General features: G+C 40.9%; 1 protein-coding gene across 1 annotated transcript in view; it reads left to right on the top strand.

Annotated features, from left to right (window-relative positions):
• The first annotated feature begins 2,870 nt into the window (after window positions 1-2,870).
• LOC121278251 (amine sulfotransferase-like) overlaps window positions 2,871-17,434 on the top strand; it is a 59,476-nt gene continuing 44,912 nt past the window's right edge. The window contains exons 1-3 of the mRNA XM_041188478.1: window positions 2,871-2,951; window positions 3,452-3,543; window positions 9,701-9,861. Coding sequence (XP_041044412.1) covers window positions 9,720-9,861 — 142 coding nt within the window. The 5' untranslated portion in view covers window positions 2,871-2,951; window positions 3,452-3,543; window positions 9,701-9,719. The remainder of the gene's footprint in view (window positions 2,952-3,451; window positions 3,544-9,700; window positions 9,862-17,434) is intronic.

Genomic DNA, 17,434 nt, shown 5'->3' with positions numbered 1-17,434 from the left:
GAAAAGTGACACATGGGATTTAATATAGACAAATATGAGATGGTGCATGTTGGCAGAAGGGATAATGAGAGGCAATATAAACTTAATGCACAGCTTTAAATAGTATGCAGAGACAGAGGTTCCTGGGGATTTATTTGTTAGATCTTTGAAGGTGGTAGGATTTGTTGAGGGAATAGTCATCAAAGCATATGGGATCTTGAACTTAATAAAAAGATGTATTGAGTACCAAAGCAGGTAAGTTATGCTGAACTTGTATTGCGTAGGTTAGGTCACAACTATGTATTGCATCCAGTTCACGTTACCACTTTAAGAAGGATGGGCTGGATTTTCAACACAGGCAGGTAGCTCGGGTTGGGAAATTTCCAGATTCAGTAGACCCGCCTCAGTATAAAGTGCCCCTTTACGCACTGAGGAAGCAGGGGTGCGATTATGACAAGTTTAGATAAGATAGACAAAAAGCTGTTCCCATTAACTGATGGTCCATGCTCTAAGGGATGCAGACTTAAGGTTTTGTGCAAGAGATACAGGGGTGATTTGAAGAAGCATGTTTTTACACAGTGGGCAGTAATGACCTGGAATTTGCTTCTAATGAGAGTGGTGGAAATGGTAATATTTAATGATTTCAAAAGGAAATTGGATATATACTTAAGGGAAATAAACTTGCAGGGTTATGGGGATGGAGCGTGTGAATGGGACTGACTGGATTTTTGGACAGAGAGCCATCATGGAGTTAATGGACCAAATGGCCTCCTCCTGTGTTATAGTGACTCTATGGGGGGAGATTTTATGGAGCCTCATTAGCGCAATTACATCTGATCTTCAAGATCAAGTCATTTGCACACGAGAATCTTGCGTTCACGTTTGAAGGTGGCGTGCACCAGTCTAGTTTGTGTAGTGTCAGCGGTTTTCCTCGTTTAACTTTAAGGCACAAGGAGGTGGGAGCAGGAGAATGACAGCTTGCATGGAGGCTCGGGACTGGCAAGGATGAGTCAGTGGAGGGGTGTGGAGTGGGGTCGGGAGCATGGAAGAGGGATCTGAGGAGCACAGAGGGTGGAGTCGGAGGCATGGAGGAATTAAGTGGGAAGAGCCTGATGCCCTGGGTGTGTTGGGGGTGGGGTTGGGGGGTTGCAGTTAGTCAAGGTAAGAAAATTAGGGACATAAAGGGCAGTGTCGGTACTGTCCAGATGTATGTCTATCCCAGGGTGTTGGCTGGCAGAGATCTTACAGGACTTTGAATTCACCAACAACATTTCAATTACCTCCACTGATCTCAGTGATCTCAGACAATATCCTTTAAAATGCATTGAAGAGGGCCAGCTGAACCTGGAAATCCAGCCATGTACCAGAGTGAGGAGGTACAACACTGGACACTAACATGAACGATCAATAAAGTGTGAATAACATTGTTTTTTTCTATAATAAAAATGTCCCTAACTCCCCTTTTACCACCAATGTGTGCCAACTATTAGGAGTGCCAGTACATTTAGCTCTCTGACTAAGCTAGTCTCAACAAATAATGAGGGTGCACATATGCATAAAGTAAAACCAATGTAATGTGAAATATTTATAAATGAATTTTAATTTCAGAAAACAAACATGCCGTTTTTGTGCTCTCAGGCTTATGTTAATGGCAGTGGAGTTGGGCAGGAAAGGTTTGGTTGTGATGTAGAGCCCCCCTGACCAGGAGGCTCTTTTATAACCCACCCATTGTCACATTGCTGCATTGTCACCACTGAAAAGCTTCCCCCCTTTAATCGCACCTGTCACCCATGTATGCTGCTGGCACTTTCAATTTTAATTGTAATTGCATGGGAAATGGGAAAAAGCAAGAGAGTGGAAGTGGTGCACACTTCTAGTCACGCTGTTAGGAACGGCACACTGTTGACAAAATGCAACCCCTCCTTCGCCCTCCTGGTGACTCTACAGCCTCTTCTTACATGTGACAGAAGTCTTGCCTGGCAGGCTTTCTGCCACGTCCCACCCCCCGTGACATCTTCACCTTTCCCCTCCCATAGGACCAAAATCTCTTCTGTGTATGGCCTAGACCAGGGCCTCCAAAGCTGCCTCTGAGAATGAAAGTTCTCTGTTTACCTTTTCCAGTCTTTTTAAACTTTCACAATGTACCCTGGCTATCTGCAGAAGTATTGCATCCCAATTTAAAAGGCACTGGCTGCCTTTAAATGGCATCATTGAAGATAGATTTACTTCCCTTCCCCTCACCCTAAAGTAGTACACAGCCAATGTAAAGAGTGGGGCAGCACATTGATTAAATTACTTATGTACCTCATGGCAGCCTGGAATGACCACAATGTGTAAAAATTCAGGGTGGTATTTCTAACTAGTGGGAGTGTGATACCTGTATTGGAGATGGACAACAGATCAGGCTGATGCAGATGCTGATGGCTTACTGATTTATTTTGTAAAGTGCTGCCTTTTTGGGGCAACTGGAAAATTAGACATAGCTTGATCTGCAAATTCTGTTGCAAGAACACTGGTCAGTGGAGATTATTTGTTTCTTGCACTGCCTGACTAATCTATTCTCTTGCTGTTGTATGTTCCCTTCTTTTCAAAAGCATTGATTAAAAAGCATTCCCAGTCGTAAGCCCAATGTTCCCTCTTTTCCAGCTGATTAGATTGTTAATTTACAAGGATAACAGTTTTGAACCACAACATACAGCTGAAGCATCATCTTGTAAAATTTGATCACAGAGAGTTTTTCCAGCAACAGAAATTCTGGAAAACATTCAACAATTGTATTATCTGGTATGATTTCCGCCCCCTAACTAAGGATAAGCTAGAGGACATGGGATAATAAGGCTGAAAGACATAAAACAATGTACATTCAGCAAAACACAAGGAAACATCAAGTGAAGCAGTGTTAATTTATTATGTGTTCTGTAAGGAAGATTCCTGGAATTTTATTAAAAGAAAGATCTACAGCAGCAGAGAAGGTGGGTTTTGGAATGCAGAAAGAAAACCCAATTGAAACCTGTTAGTAAAATATATTTTAATTTTTAAAAAATGTTTAAACTGCTTTGATAAGGAAGTGCTGCTTTAAGATAGGTTTTGTTTTCAAGATAATAGCTCTACACCTATTAGCACAAAATGAATGTGAAATGAAAATGAACTTGTATAACAATTTACTTGTTTGTTGTTTTTCATTTATCAATGACCCCTTAGTTAATCTAAAGCAAGGCATTTTCTCTGTTCTCACGATCAGCCACTAATTTTGTTGGAAGATTGGTGAAAACCTTGGTGTTAATGCCTGCTATCATTTGACAAGGTTTGCCTGCCACTATAATGATAAGGAAGTTAATTCAACTTTTTTTTTTCGAAAGTGCAACATAGTCTCTGCACAATAGTTTAGTGCAATACCAAAGGAGTACTGCACAGATGGAGATGCTGTAAATTGGGATAACATATTAAACTAAGGCTCCCTTTTCCTATTCAGGTAGACATTAAAGCTCCTATTTGAAGAAGAGCAGGCAATATTCCAGGTGTCCTGACCAACATCCCTCTTTCAACCAGGAGCATCTAAAACAGGTTATTTGGTTGTTCATCTAATTTGTTGTTTGTGGGTCATTGCTGTGTATACATTGGCATAGCTGTTAGCAGTAGTCTATAAATGTATATATAAACAAATCATGGATGTTGAAACTGCGTTATGTGCATTAGTGAATGAAAATTTAATGCAAACAACTTGATTTTCTCTTGTCTGGTGCAGAACATAACCTGTTTATAACAAGTTGGCTTGAAAGTTTCAAGTCCCACTATTCATAGCTTTTGAGGCAGAGAATTCCAGTTTTCTACTTAGATATAAAGCAAAAAACTGCGGATGCTGGAAATCTAAAACAAAAACAAAAATACCTGGGAAAACTCAGCAAGTCTGGCAGCATCTGCGGAGAGGAACTCAAAACATTAACTGTGTTCCTCTCCGCAGATGCTGCCAGACTTGCTGAGTATTTCCAGGTATTTTTGTTTTTGTTTCCAGTTTTCTACTACCCTTTGTGTGCAAAAGAACTTCCTTCCTTCCCTCTTAAACAGCCTTGTTCTGATTTTAATACAGTTCATTCTTGTTCTTGATTTCCCCATCAGAGGAAATAGTTTGTTCATATCTATCTTATCCTTTGAACCTTGTAATTCAGACATTCAAATCATACGTCAATCTTCCATATGCAAGGGAATATAAGACAAGTTTATGCCACCTGTCTTCATAATTTAGTCTTCTAAATGCCATTATCATTCTTCACATGATTCTATAATGATAAGGAAGTTAATTCAACTTTTTTTCAACCTGCAAAAGACCCCGAGAAGAAGCATCAGATTGATGTACCATTCAAGTAATTTATCTCAACAGAAATCGGCCTGACAGAGAATAATATAAGATATGCGCTTCCCTGCTCAATCTGCTAACTTCTGTTTAAATAGTTCAAGCCTGTACCTGGCTAAGAACATAACAATGATTGAAGAAAATGTATTCTAGAATCTTGGCTATTTATTTCCTTGAAATCCCAATATCATGGTTGTCACTCTTGTTGGAAGAATTCCAATCGGCCAACTTTCTTTTCAAAGTAGGTTCTCCAAAGCTAGCAACTACCTATAAGAAGTCAACAGAATCAGAAAAGACCATGGATGCCCTCAGGGGAGGGGACAATATTTCTGGGTGAACCGAATGTGCTTAATGCAGTGTTGGGCCAGGGAATGCAGACATAAAACTGGCCATTAATCTCCGTGAAGTAGTGAAGGTTGGTGTTGTTATCTCAATTGTACTCACAAGTAACAGAGCAGGTTTTACTTCTGAATATAAATGTGTTCAGTTCAAAAATAGGGCATACTCTCACTGTGGGAAGGCAAGCACCAGCTAGTGAGTACAATTACATATTTATAAGAACAAATAATTTGCCAGGCACTAGAGAGAAAAATATTGGGACTGCTATCTATTTTAACTTGTATTTACAAAAACAAAAACTTGCCTGTCTTTCAGTCCCTCTGCTGTCTTGCCATTCTTTCTGTAGTGAGATCCAATGAACTAAAATGCCTAAATGGTTAAAAATTGTACCAAAGATCAGTTTTCTCATCAAGCATGGCAACTGAATAGTGAAGTTTGATCATTTAAGCAGAGTGAGTCACCTAAGGATGAAACGTCTTTATAAGCCTCATTTAATTGTTTATGTCAACCAATTTACTTACCAACAAATTTCAGTAAATTTGTTAAGCACAATCAGTTAGCCCCAACCTTCAAATGGAAGTCCCAATCAGGAGTGGACAGGAGCAGAAATTACCTCCTGGTTACTGCCACTACTGGAATTTTCTGCAAGAATTGATGCTGGCCATTACATATATCTAGTCATATTTGGATGTCTTTAGTCGTATAGTTTGATCATGAAACAACCTTATACACCTCACATTTCATTTGGTTTCTGCCATAGCATCCTTGGGCAAAAGGAACAGCAGTGTGTACCATCTACAAGATGCACTGCGGAAACTCACCAAGGCTCCTTAGACAGCACCTTCCAAATCTATGACCACTAACATCTAGAAGGACAAGGGCAGCAGACACATGGGAACACCACCACCTGGAAGTTCCCCTCCAAGCCATTCACCATCCTGACTTGGAAATATATTGCCGTTCCTTCACGGTCACTGGGTTAAAATCTTGGAACTCCCTCCCTAACAGCACTGTGGGTGTACCCACACCACATGGACTGCAGTGGTTCCAGAAGGCAGCTCACCACCATCTTCTCAAGGGCAATTAGAGATGGGCAATAAATGCAGGCCAAGCCATGAATCAATGAAAAAAAAATGATTTTTAAATCATTCAAAATCCATTCACTTACAAAGTTAAAATTAGGCCTGAGTCGATGTTTCCACCTGTTAGAGACTAGAACTCGGGATGCTAAATATAAGCGAGTCAATAATAAAACCAATAACAAATTTAGGAGAAACCTTTATCCCCAAGAAGTGGTTGGGATGTTGAGTTTGCTACCACAAGGAGGTTGAGGCGACTCGCATAGATGCATTTAAGAGGTAGCTAGATAAACACATGAGGGAAAAGGAAATAGAAGGATATGCTGATAGGGTGAGAAGAAAGAGGATGGAAAGAGGCTTGTCTGGAACATAAATACCAGTATGGTCCTTTTGGGCCAAGTGGTCTGTTTCTGGGAATAATGCAAACTTTGTACCTATGGATGGAGAGAAATTGAATCATAGACTAAGTAAGAAGAGAAAAAAAGAGAAACACAAATTGGGGAGGGTGGGAACTAGAAAAGTACAAACTTGGATGTGAGTGGCGGTAAGGACAAGTTCATGTTGGGCCTGTGATATGTACTGATGTATAATGTGTTTTGTTTTCGGAGTCAAGTCACTTAGATGCTTCTCTAAGGACTGAACCTCACCTTCCTGAAGCTTGGCAAAATGACATCATATACTATATTGCTCATCGTTTATACCTTAGCACCGGGTGTTAGAAATGCCAGGCATTCAGATGTGGGCAGTGGGCATTAAGGAGAGAGGAGAGTTAAATTTTAAAGGGCTGCTGGTCAGATAGCTATAAATAGCTTCAGTGCCTGCTTTAATCATTTAAATAACTTTAACCTCAGGAAATGGACTAGAGTCGGGATGCAGGTGGAGTTCAGAGTGCTAAAGATCTGCTACAGTACAGCAAAGAGCAAAGGCCTAGTTTGAGAGCGCATGGATTATTTAATCATGGAGGATAGTACAGCCTAATTCTGCCCTCACCTGATGTCTATCGAAGTGGCCTTTCCGGCAGATGTTACTTAATAATGATAAGTAATCTTGAATGATTTTTACATCAGAAAATACTGACTGAGACCAGTTAACTCGATATAGGCTAGGGATTGAACCTGGAAGCTTCCTCATCGTATAAGTGCATCTTTGATCAGTAAATTTCCATGTGTTGCCTTTCACCATTGAATAATTAACAGAACCTACAATTGCATTTTTGCCTTTTCCCTGAACAATACTGGGCCAATTTCCTGAGTCTATAATGTTACAAGTTGGAAAATCATGGGCAGTATGCACCTGAATTTCCAACAGTAAAAACTCTATGTAGGATTATGGACTTGTTAAATTACCCACACTGTTCCTCCTCACTCTTGATTAACACAACAAGGCCAAACATTGTCAGCCCTTCCAGTATACTCCCATCTGCATTCTCCTTACAAAGAAAATTAAGTCAGAATGAGGTCAGGGACTCCCGATTTTTCAGAACGTTGATCGTCAAAAGGCCTGGTGCATCCTTGATGGTAACCCATTCTCACCAAGCAGTTTATCTGCCAAAAGGAGGAAGTGGAACCCACCTGACCACAATGCAGACCTGGACTTCCCAAAAATGAAAAAGATATTGGTAAAGGATGCTGCTGAGTTACACAGGCATGTAAGATATGACCCTAATGGAACAGCAAACCTCCTCCTAACCCCACAAGCTTCGGTAGGATCAGCAACAAAAGCCAGTAATAAGCACAATCACAGTCTAATTATCGGGATTGCTGGCACTTAGGATTTCTGATCCAACTATTTTTCCATTTATGTTCACTGCAAAGTTCACCTTTCACTTTCAAACTCAATCCAAATTCGTCTCAATTATTAGTTGCATTTTTTGTGCTGAGAGCTACAATTTTCCACCTGGTTATGTGCAACCCATTCTTTCCTTGCACAGTTATTGAGATGGATCACCAGTCCCTATGAAACTGATTACCTCCTATTCGCACCATTTTAATAACCAGTCATTGATGCCAATTATTATGATTATTGTTCCTATGCCCTTTGACAGTTTTCTTTTTGCTCTGCCTGTCTGAAAGTTCAATATGTTTACCCATCTACAGATACCCGTTTTTCTTCACAAATATCCTGCCAGGAGTTGTAAAATAGTGGCAGTGGTATGAAGAAAATAAGGCGATGGTACTCCTTCTAGAGACACCAAAATCCACCTAGGCATTTTGCTTTCAGAGGCTACTTTCAAACAAGCTTTCACTGCAGGTATTTGCTGTGTGTGGAATTTGCAAGGGCAGATCCCACATGGCAAGTCAAGATTGTGTCTTCTGAGGGAATAGAACTATATTCACATTGGCCTGAAAAATAAAATGTCATTAATGCAATTTGTTTTGACAACAGAAATTTAGATTCTTGCCAGAAAGAAAATATATAATTTGTAAACTTCATTACCTGTATGTATAAATGAGATTAGGTTTATCTGAATACTAATTAGCTATCACACTCTTATACCAAATTGAAAACCAGCAAAACAATAGTCTTGCATGCAAAGAATTATTTTCATAATGTGTTAATACTTCACAGGATTTAATTTCAGTTTAGTTTACAATATGGAACAAAGGTTGTGGGTTCCTGCCACACCCTGAAATGTTATTTGAGATTCCCCAACTGCTGTTGCCACCAGAGATGTTTGGTGGAAACAGTAGTAAAATGAACCATGGATGAACTCAAGAACGCTTGACATGGCAACAATTTGAAATGTGCTCTATAAAAATAAAATTCTGATACTGTCGCATTGCAGTGAGTTGAAGCTGTGATTCTGGCATCAAGGCATAAAGTGCTTTTACTTCGCCTTATAAAGTACAGTTTTATGAATTTCTGCTCTTGGCATAGTGTTGCTGTTAAGGTATATATCAGGAATTTGAGCACAGCATACAATTTTATACATAATTCCAACTTTCTGCCCTCCTGACTAATCTGTCCATGTGCTCTTTCTAAAATCTAAATCAATCCTGAAAATGTGAAAACATTAATTTGCTCCTAATAGAAATCTGCTCAATTAACAGAAAGTACGTTTGAAGTGTTGTTCTTCTTATCCATATTCTGCCTAAAACAACACCAGCTTGGATTAATACAATGCCTTTAATGCAGAAACAACATCCCAAGTCACATCAAAGTAGATTGGGAAAAATTGACCTTGAGCAAGAGGAGGAGATATTAGGCAGGATAATTTAAGCTTGATCAAAGAGATGGGGTTTAAGGACGCCTTAAAGGATGTGAGATAGGTTTCGGAAGGGAATTCCAGAACTCAAGATCTAGACAACTGATGATAGAGTGCCAAGGTGAGGTAAAGGAATTTTTGAATATACAACAGACCAGAATTAAAGGAACACAGAGTCTTTACAGCATTGTAGGATTATAAATGTTATAGAAATTTAGTGGGACAAGCCAATGGCGATTTGAACATTAGAATGCAAATTTTAAATCGGAGGAGTTTGGAGACTGAGGCGGAGAACCAATGTAGGCCAGTGAGCACAGGAGTAATGGGTGAGTGGGACATTGGTATCAAAAAGGATACAGGCAGCAGAGGTTTGAATGAGCAAAGTCCATGGAACACGGAGGATGGGAGATTGGCCAGGAGAACATTGGAAAAGTGGAGCATTCATACAGGGGCAGAGATATGTAATGTTAGAGGTGGAAATTGGTGGTCTTTTTATTGGTAGAGATATAGGGATCAGAAGCTCAACTTGGCGTCAAATATGAAGCAGAGATTGGCAACAGTCTTGTTAAACCTGAGACAGTGGCTAGGGATAATTGATGGCAAATCATTACTCTCAGGTTACACTCTATAGGAAATAATCCACATATATTCAGGGTAATCTATATTGACTAGTGTGTTTATTACATTTCTTCCTCATATTAAAAATCTAACAATTGTATGAAGATTATTGATGTTTCTCTTTTCTAGGTTTCTCAACAGTGCAAGCATGTCCACAACTAACAATCACTACTTTCAGTACAAAGGTTGTAACTTTGTTTCCACTATCTACACAAAGGAGCATTTAGAACAACTGGAACATTATGAAATAAAGGACACAGATGTCTTCATTGTGACGTACCCAAAATCTGGTAAGAAATTTATTAATTTCTAAATGTACATGAAGACTCTCAGGGATTATTGTTCAAACTGCTCTTATATAACTCTAGCCTGCCACCAACCAGTAGCAAATATTTGATTTTAAATCAGCACCTTTGCAGGAGAGCTGCCATATTAAGCACTGGTGCCAGCAGTTAAGAATTACGTGTCTGTGTTGTCTGAAATTTAATGTAATTGGCTTCTCCTATAAGCTGATCCCATGCTCCCTCCAACTGGGTTGATCTTTACAGTGGAATAAATAGTTGTATGATAGCAAAACGTGGGATTGTAAATCAATATCCCTTTTGTGAACGGTGTACTGTGATTTTTGCATGTGCCCCATGGGCATTTCTCTGATCATTAGAAGGCAGACTAATGGGTGACCTCATAGAAGTCTTCAAGACTATGAAGCCTAAAACTAGAATCATAGGATCAAACAATGGTTATAGCACAGTAAGTGGCCATTCGATCCATTGTGTCTCAGCCGGCTCTCGGCAAGAGCAGCTGAGCTAGTCCCACTGCCCTGCCTTTTTGCTGTAGCCCTGAAATTTTTTCCTCTTCAGGTAATAATATAATTCCCTTTTGAAAACCTCCACCATGTTCTCAGGCAGTGCATTCCAGATCCTAACCACTCGTTGCGTAAAAAGATTTTTTTTTTTGTTTATCACAATTTGCTCTTTTGCCAATCACTTAAAAGGCAAAAGAGCAGGTTGGGGGCCACAAACATAAGGTAGTCACTAATAAATCCAATAGGAAATTCAGGTGAAACTTCTTTACCCAAACAGTGGAATATGAAATTCGCTACACAAGGAAAAGTTGAGGCGAATAGCTTGGATGCACTTACGGAGAAGCTCAATAAAAATGAAGGAGAAAGGAATAGAAGGTTAGATGAAGGTGGGTGGAGGAGGCGGTTCATGGACGATTTAGACCAAATGATCTGTTTTTGTGCTGTAAATTCTATGTAATTCTATAAACTCTTCTTTGGTGTGATGAGGTCAACTGTGAACCAGAAGTCTAATATATTTTACCATGTAATACAGTACATTGAATTAATAGAATGAAGTTTTCAGTGAAATTAAACCCAATTCCTACTGTCTTTCTCACATAAGTAACACATTTGACACAGTTATGCCCAATATCGATCAAACGTCACTTTAACAATACAGTGCTTGTATTTGCCTTTGGCAGCCTTCCATCTCGTGAGATGATAGTTTGCACCTTGATGGTCAACTTTGTGGTAGACAACATTTGGTGTGGCATAGCAGTCTCTGCCTGATTTGTTATATCTGAAGACATTTACTGAGGACATTCGCTAGTCTTGTTTTTGTATAGTTCTGTGTTTGCATAGCACTGTTTAATGTAGTAAAATTATCAAACAAAATTTGACACTAAATCACACAAGGAAATCTGAGGGCAGACTTAGTCAAAGAGGTATGCTCAAAGGAGAAAAGCGAGGTAGAGAGGCAGCAAGATTTAGGCAGAGTGTTCCAGAGCTTAGGGCCTCGACAGATGAAGGCGCAGTTGCCAGTGGTGGAACAATTAAAATTGGGGATGCACAAGAGGCCAAAATTAATGAGTGCAAGTGTTTCTGATGCTTGCAGGGCTGGAGGCAGTTATAGAGATTTGGTGGTGTTGGGGGTTTGGAAGGCAGGTGTATGGGTGGTAAGACCATAAAGGTATTTGAAAACAAGAGTGAGAAATTTAAGATTGAGGCATTGCTTAACCAGGAGCCAACATAGATCAGTGAACACAGTGGTGATGGGTGCAGGAGGCTTCCAGGAAGACAATGGAAATGCTTTAGGGATGTCCTCAAAGCATCCCAAGAGAAGTCAAACATCCCCGCCAACTCATGAGAGTCCCTGGCTTGTGAACAACCTAAACAGAGAAAGCTCAATTGGGAAGGCAGCAAACATAACAAGGGTTGTTGGGCACACTCAGAGGCACAGTTGAGGCATCGACAACTCACCCACCTGACCCTCCAAGCACCACCTGCTCTGCATGTGGCAGAGTTGCAAATTGAATTTATCAGCTGTCTTGGAACCCATTGAATCAGCGTGGAAGCAAGCCATCCTCAATCTTGAGGGTCAAGGCAAAATACTGCGGATGCTGGAAATCTGAAACAAAAACAAAAAATCCTGGAAAAACTCAGCAGGTCTGACAGCATCTTTGGAGAGAAAGACATAGTTAATGTTTCGAGTCCGTATGAGAGTCATACAGACTCGAAATGTTAACTCTGCCTTTCTCAATCTCCAAGGACTGCCTAATAAGAAAATAGGACTTCCTGCAAGTTAGGAACGGGCAGCAGAGTTTTTGATGGCCTTAAGTTTATGAAGGGTGGAAAGTGGGGGGCTGGTTTCTCTGGGAGTCGTGCCAGGTGACCCTGGAACGAATGCTGAGGCTGCCGGTTGCAGAGGCTAGCTGCATGGAAGGCCTGTCTCGGTGCACTGGCACTTTGACAAAGATTTTTAGAAAAGTATTAAAACAAAAAACAGCCCTCCAGCCCTCACCCATCATACCCTTTCACCCCCCAACACATTCTCCATGCCTCATCTATGCCAACCAATGTCACCTCATTTCCACTACCCAGCGCCTCACACCTTCCATGCAAGCCTATGCCCTCCAGCCAACCCCCCCATGGCCTTTTATAGCCCATATGCAAACTTAGTGCCAACTCATGCCAACAAATGCTCCCACCCACCCAACTCACCCAGTATCCAACATTCGCAGGTCTCAGGAACCATGCTGAGATTAAATAAAATAAAGGTCTAAGTATCTATTACAGACTTTTTTTAAAAAAGACTCTCATTCAGAAAAACCCATTTACTAAACTTACATTCTTTCAACTACATAATCCCTTATAAGAACAAACATTTCATTCAGGTGCTTAATCCCTTATAAAAACAAGCATTTGATTTCCTAGTCCCACTTCAAATCTCTATAACCACTTGGAACTGTCAATCAAACTGTGAAATGGAAGGAACCCCACTATGATAATTGAAGGGGGAATAGTTTTAAATGCCTTGATAACTTGACAGTTGCTTTTGACATCTCTTGTGTACTTTCTAAGCACAATCATGCCAACTTTTAACAATCACAAAACGCACCTGACTTCCACCTGTCCCAGGACCATATCCAAAGAGGTACCCTCCCACTCCAAAGGGATACCCTACCATCTCAAAAGGGTAACCCACCTCCCCAAAGTACCCTGCAAAGTTTAGACCTTCTCCTATCAGATCTAATCTGCCCACGACATGATTTCCAGTCCTGGCTAATGAAAACCAGACATGACAGGAGGCAGCTGCCTCTGTGAAAAGCATATGTACAAATCCCAGCCCAGGCCCATTCCCTTCCCTATGAAAATAGTAGGTGTCAGGTTTGGGGGTGGTACTTCCAGATTTCAGCTTCCTTTGCCATTTGCACAATGATAGAGAGGCTGTCCATCATTGCGAAAATCCAGGCCTGTGCTTTCAGATGGTGTTACCAAGGAATAGAATGTAGATGTGAAATAGAAACACAACTTGTGAAGGAAGATTTTATTTTTTTGTTTATATTTATAAATACCTTAAATTTCTGCAAACTTAATGTATGCTTCAGCTTGACAGGAAGCCAGAGATTTGACTTCTAACCCTCTCCATGTTGGAGATGGGCCTTTTAAGCAGTCAGTCAAATCTACCATCCTTATAGGTTTAGATCCCCTGACAGCTATCTTCTGCTGGGCTGAATTAAATTAGGCTAGTCTAACCATCACATACTAGAGTTAATGAATCCCATTGTCTCAAACTGATAGTTTGTGAGAACACAATTGAGTTACTTGGTCCCAGCTGCAGGGTGGAATACACTTTCCCAGAAAGTGTGTGTGTCAGGTCAGTTTATCCCCTTGTATGCTGAAGTGAACTTGATAGAAATACCTTAATATAAATTAAATGAAAATTCCTCCTTAGCAACATAGTTAAGAATGTTACAGCACCCTTCACATGAACAATTTAGGTAGCAAACCTGAAAGTAGATGGAAAACAGAATGGTTGACCAAGATCCACCTTCTGTTCCCTCAAGCTATTCTCATTAACCTGCTGATGACCCAAATTCCCTCCCTCATCCCCATGTTAGCTGATATTGTTAACAGTTCTCTCTCCAGATGCTGTCCCTTACTCCTTTAAATGTGCCGTAATCAACCCATGACATCCTATGTGACAGTGACAGAGAAAATTATCCCTCCTCATCCATTTTGACCTGTCTTCATCCTTTGAAGTGATTGACCACACCATTGTCCTCCATCACCTCTCTGTGTCATCCCTTTTCCTGACTCTATTCTTATGCAACTAGTAGCCAAAGTATCACCTGCAGTGGCTTCTCTTCTTGCTCTTGCATAGTTACTTCCAGTGTCCCCTACAATCTATCTTTGACCTCCTCCTATTTCTCATCTACATGCTACTCCTTGGTGACATTGCCTGACAGCACAGCCTTAGTTTTCACAACTCTGCTCTATCTCACCCAGACACCCAGCTCTATCTCACCACCACCTCTCTCAGCACCCTTCAGTATTGCCAAATTATCAGACTGCTTATCATACATCCAGCACTGTATGAGCAGAAATTTGCTCTAATTAAATATTGGGAAGACTGAAGTCATTGTCTTCAGTCACTGTTCCAGGTTCCATTCTCTAATTACTGACTCTACCCTCTCCCTGGCAACAGCCTGAGACTGAACCATACCACAACCTTGGTGCCATATTTGACCCTGAGCTGAGTTCCAAGCACACATCTAAGCCATCACTAAGACCGCCTATTTCTGTCTCCATAACTGGGGCCTTGGCTCAGCTCATCTAATACTGAAACCTTCATTCATGCCTTTGTTACCTCTATACATGACTGTTCCAATGTACTCCTGTGGCTTCCCACATTCTACCCTCAATAAGCTTGAGGTAATTCAAAACTCTACTGTCCATGGCTCATCCAGCACTTCTGTGCTCACTGCCCTACATTGGTTCCAATTTAAAAATCCTCATCCTTGTTTTCAAATGCCTCCGTGGACTTGCTTCTCCCTATCTCTGTAATCTCCTCCAGACCCATAATCCTCTTGAGATATCTGTGCTGCTCTAATTCTGGCTTCTTGAGGATCCCTGATATTAATCATTCTACCGTTGGTGACTGAGCCTCCAGCTGCTTAGGCCCAAAGCTCTAGAATTCACTCTCTCAACCTCTTTCCCTGTCTTCCTTTCTTTCCTTCTTTAGCACACCCCCTAAAACCATCTCTTTACCCAAACATTTGGCCATCTGCCCTAATATCTCCTTGGGTGCCACGGTGTCTAATTTTGCTTTATAATGGTTCTGTGAAGCACTTTGGGATATTTCATTATGTCAAAGGTATTATGTAAATATAAGCTATTGTTGTTGATTGCTGCCAGAAATGGCCAATGAATGTAAACCCAAATACATAGAAGAGGCTGTTGTGTCTCAGCGCGATGCCACATTTGTCACATCCATGTAGTGCATTGGGCAAATGACAACAAATGTGCCAGACAACTGACAGGATAGCCAGTCACATCAGTGGTAGACATGGCTGAATGAGTTTTAAGACCACCACAGGAGCAAGCCCAATAAGATACAAGGCCTTCCACACATAACCAGCAGGGCATTCACCATATCTATTAAGCAGAAAAAGCTCAAGGTTAGAGGTTTTGATAGGAACAGGAGCAGGCCAATCAGCCCGCCGAGCTTCTCTGCCATTCAGTTAGATCATGGCTCTTCGTCTACCTCAAGGCCACCTTTCCACACTATCTCCATATCCCTTGACTCATTAGTCTCCAGAAATGTCTTGATTTCTGTCTTGAAAATGCTCAATGATTGAGCCTGCACAGCTCTCTGAGTTGAGAATTCCAAAGATTCACCACCCTCAGTGAAAAAAATTCCTCCTCAGGCTCAGTCTTAAATGGCCTACCCTTATCATGATATTATGTCCCTTGGTTTTAGATTCACCAGCCCACATCTACCCTGCCCTGTCAGAATTTTGAAAGTTTCTATGAGATCACTCCTCATTCTTTGAAACTTTAGGGAATACAGACCCAGTCTCCTCAATCTCTCCTCATAAGACAAGCTTGCTTTCTCAAGGATTAATCTGGTGAACCTTGATTGCACTCCCTGTGTGCCAAGTATATCCTTCCTTAGATAAGGGGACCGAAATTTTACACAACGCTCCAAGTGAGGTCTCACCAAAGCTCTATGCAACTGTAGCAAGACATCTTTACTCCTGAACTCAAACACTCTCGCGATGAAGGCCAACATTCCATTCACCTTCCTAATTGCTTGCTGCACTTGCATGTTAGCTTTTAGTGATTCATGAACAAGACAACCAAGTCCCTTTGGACACCTGCACTTCCCAACCTCTCATCATTTAATAAATATTCTGCCTTTCTGTTTTTTCTACCAAAGTGAATAACTTCACTTCAGTTATTCACATTATATTCCATCTGCCATGTTCTCACCCATTCACTTAGCCTGTCCAAGTCCTCTTGAAGCCTCCTTGCATCCTCCTCACAACACCCAACACAAACACACACTCCCCTTTTTTAAACCTTTACTACAATTCAAAAGGTCTTATGGTGCAATGGTGGTGACCTCACCCTACCAGAAGCTCCAGATTCACGTCCCGCTTCAGGTCTTGATGGCCATGGCAGGTGTGTTCATAATGTGGATCTTATTGATTGATTATCAGCCTGTAAATCCTTCCCGTACATCTGAAGGCAGGTGTTAAGAGCGGGGGAGTTTTCTGGTCAGTTATACTGCAGAAGGCAATGGCAACCACTGAAGTACTTTGTCAAGCATATTGGTGGACCAATCCAATGGAAGTCCATGGTCACCAATGCCCTCTTAGAGCATGGTACCTCGAGGAGGAGTACAATTCAAAAATGATTAAACCTTACTAAACCAATCACTGGCTTACACACAAACCCACTACCTAATTACAGAGATGTCACATACACAGAACATCTGACACTCATACATCATCTAGTTTGACTGTTGGGGATGTTAATCAGTTGCAACTATGCAGCACAGAGAAGTATGTCTTAACATTGAGATGGCATCTCTAACCCCATTGTTCTAGCCTTTTAGCAGAGATACCAGTCCTCCTCTTGTTACAATATGACTGACTTTGGTTCCCATACAGTTAGCTCTGCTCTATTCCACGTTCTTGCCCGTGGGTAGCATCCATCTTTTTCTAACTTGCTAACAACTTATCTCAGTAATTTTATTAAAACTTTATTAACCCAAATGTTTAATACTAAAGAATCACCTAAAGTAGCGGGACTTATTCACCTCATCTTCCAGCAGTCCTGCTCTGGCCCTGATTTCCGACACCTTGTGTCTTGACTCTCATTCTCTGTGGATAGTCTTCCTTGTACTACAAACTGGTGGAATATATAGAAGAGGACACGCTTAGAGACTTTATCAAGGCTGTACTGTAAACTTCTTGCTTCAAGATGTTGATGATATGCTCGATAATAATCCTGGTATCTGCTTGGCCTGTTTTGTCTGCACTCTGCTGTGTCTGTAACTTGAAGTAGGTAAC

This window comes from Carcharodon carcharias, chromosome 5 (genome assembly GCF_017639515.1).
Source record: "Carcharodon carcharias isolate sCarCar2 chromosome 5, sCarCar2.pri, whole genome shotgun sequence".
Lineage (NCBI taxonomy): Eukaryota > Metazoa > Chordata > Chondrichthyes > Lamniformes > Lamnidae > Carcharodon > Carcharodon carcharias.
Note: the sequence above shows the minus strand (reverse complement) of the source record. Positions and strands in the feature narration are given on the sequence as shown.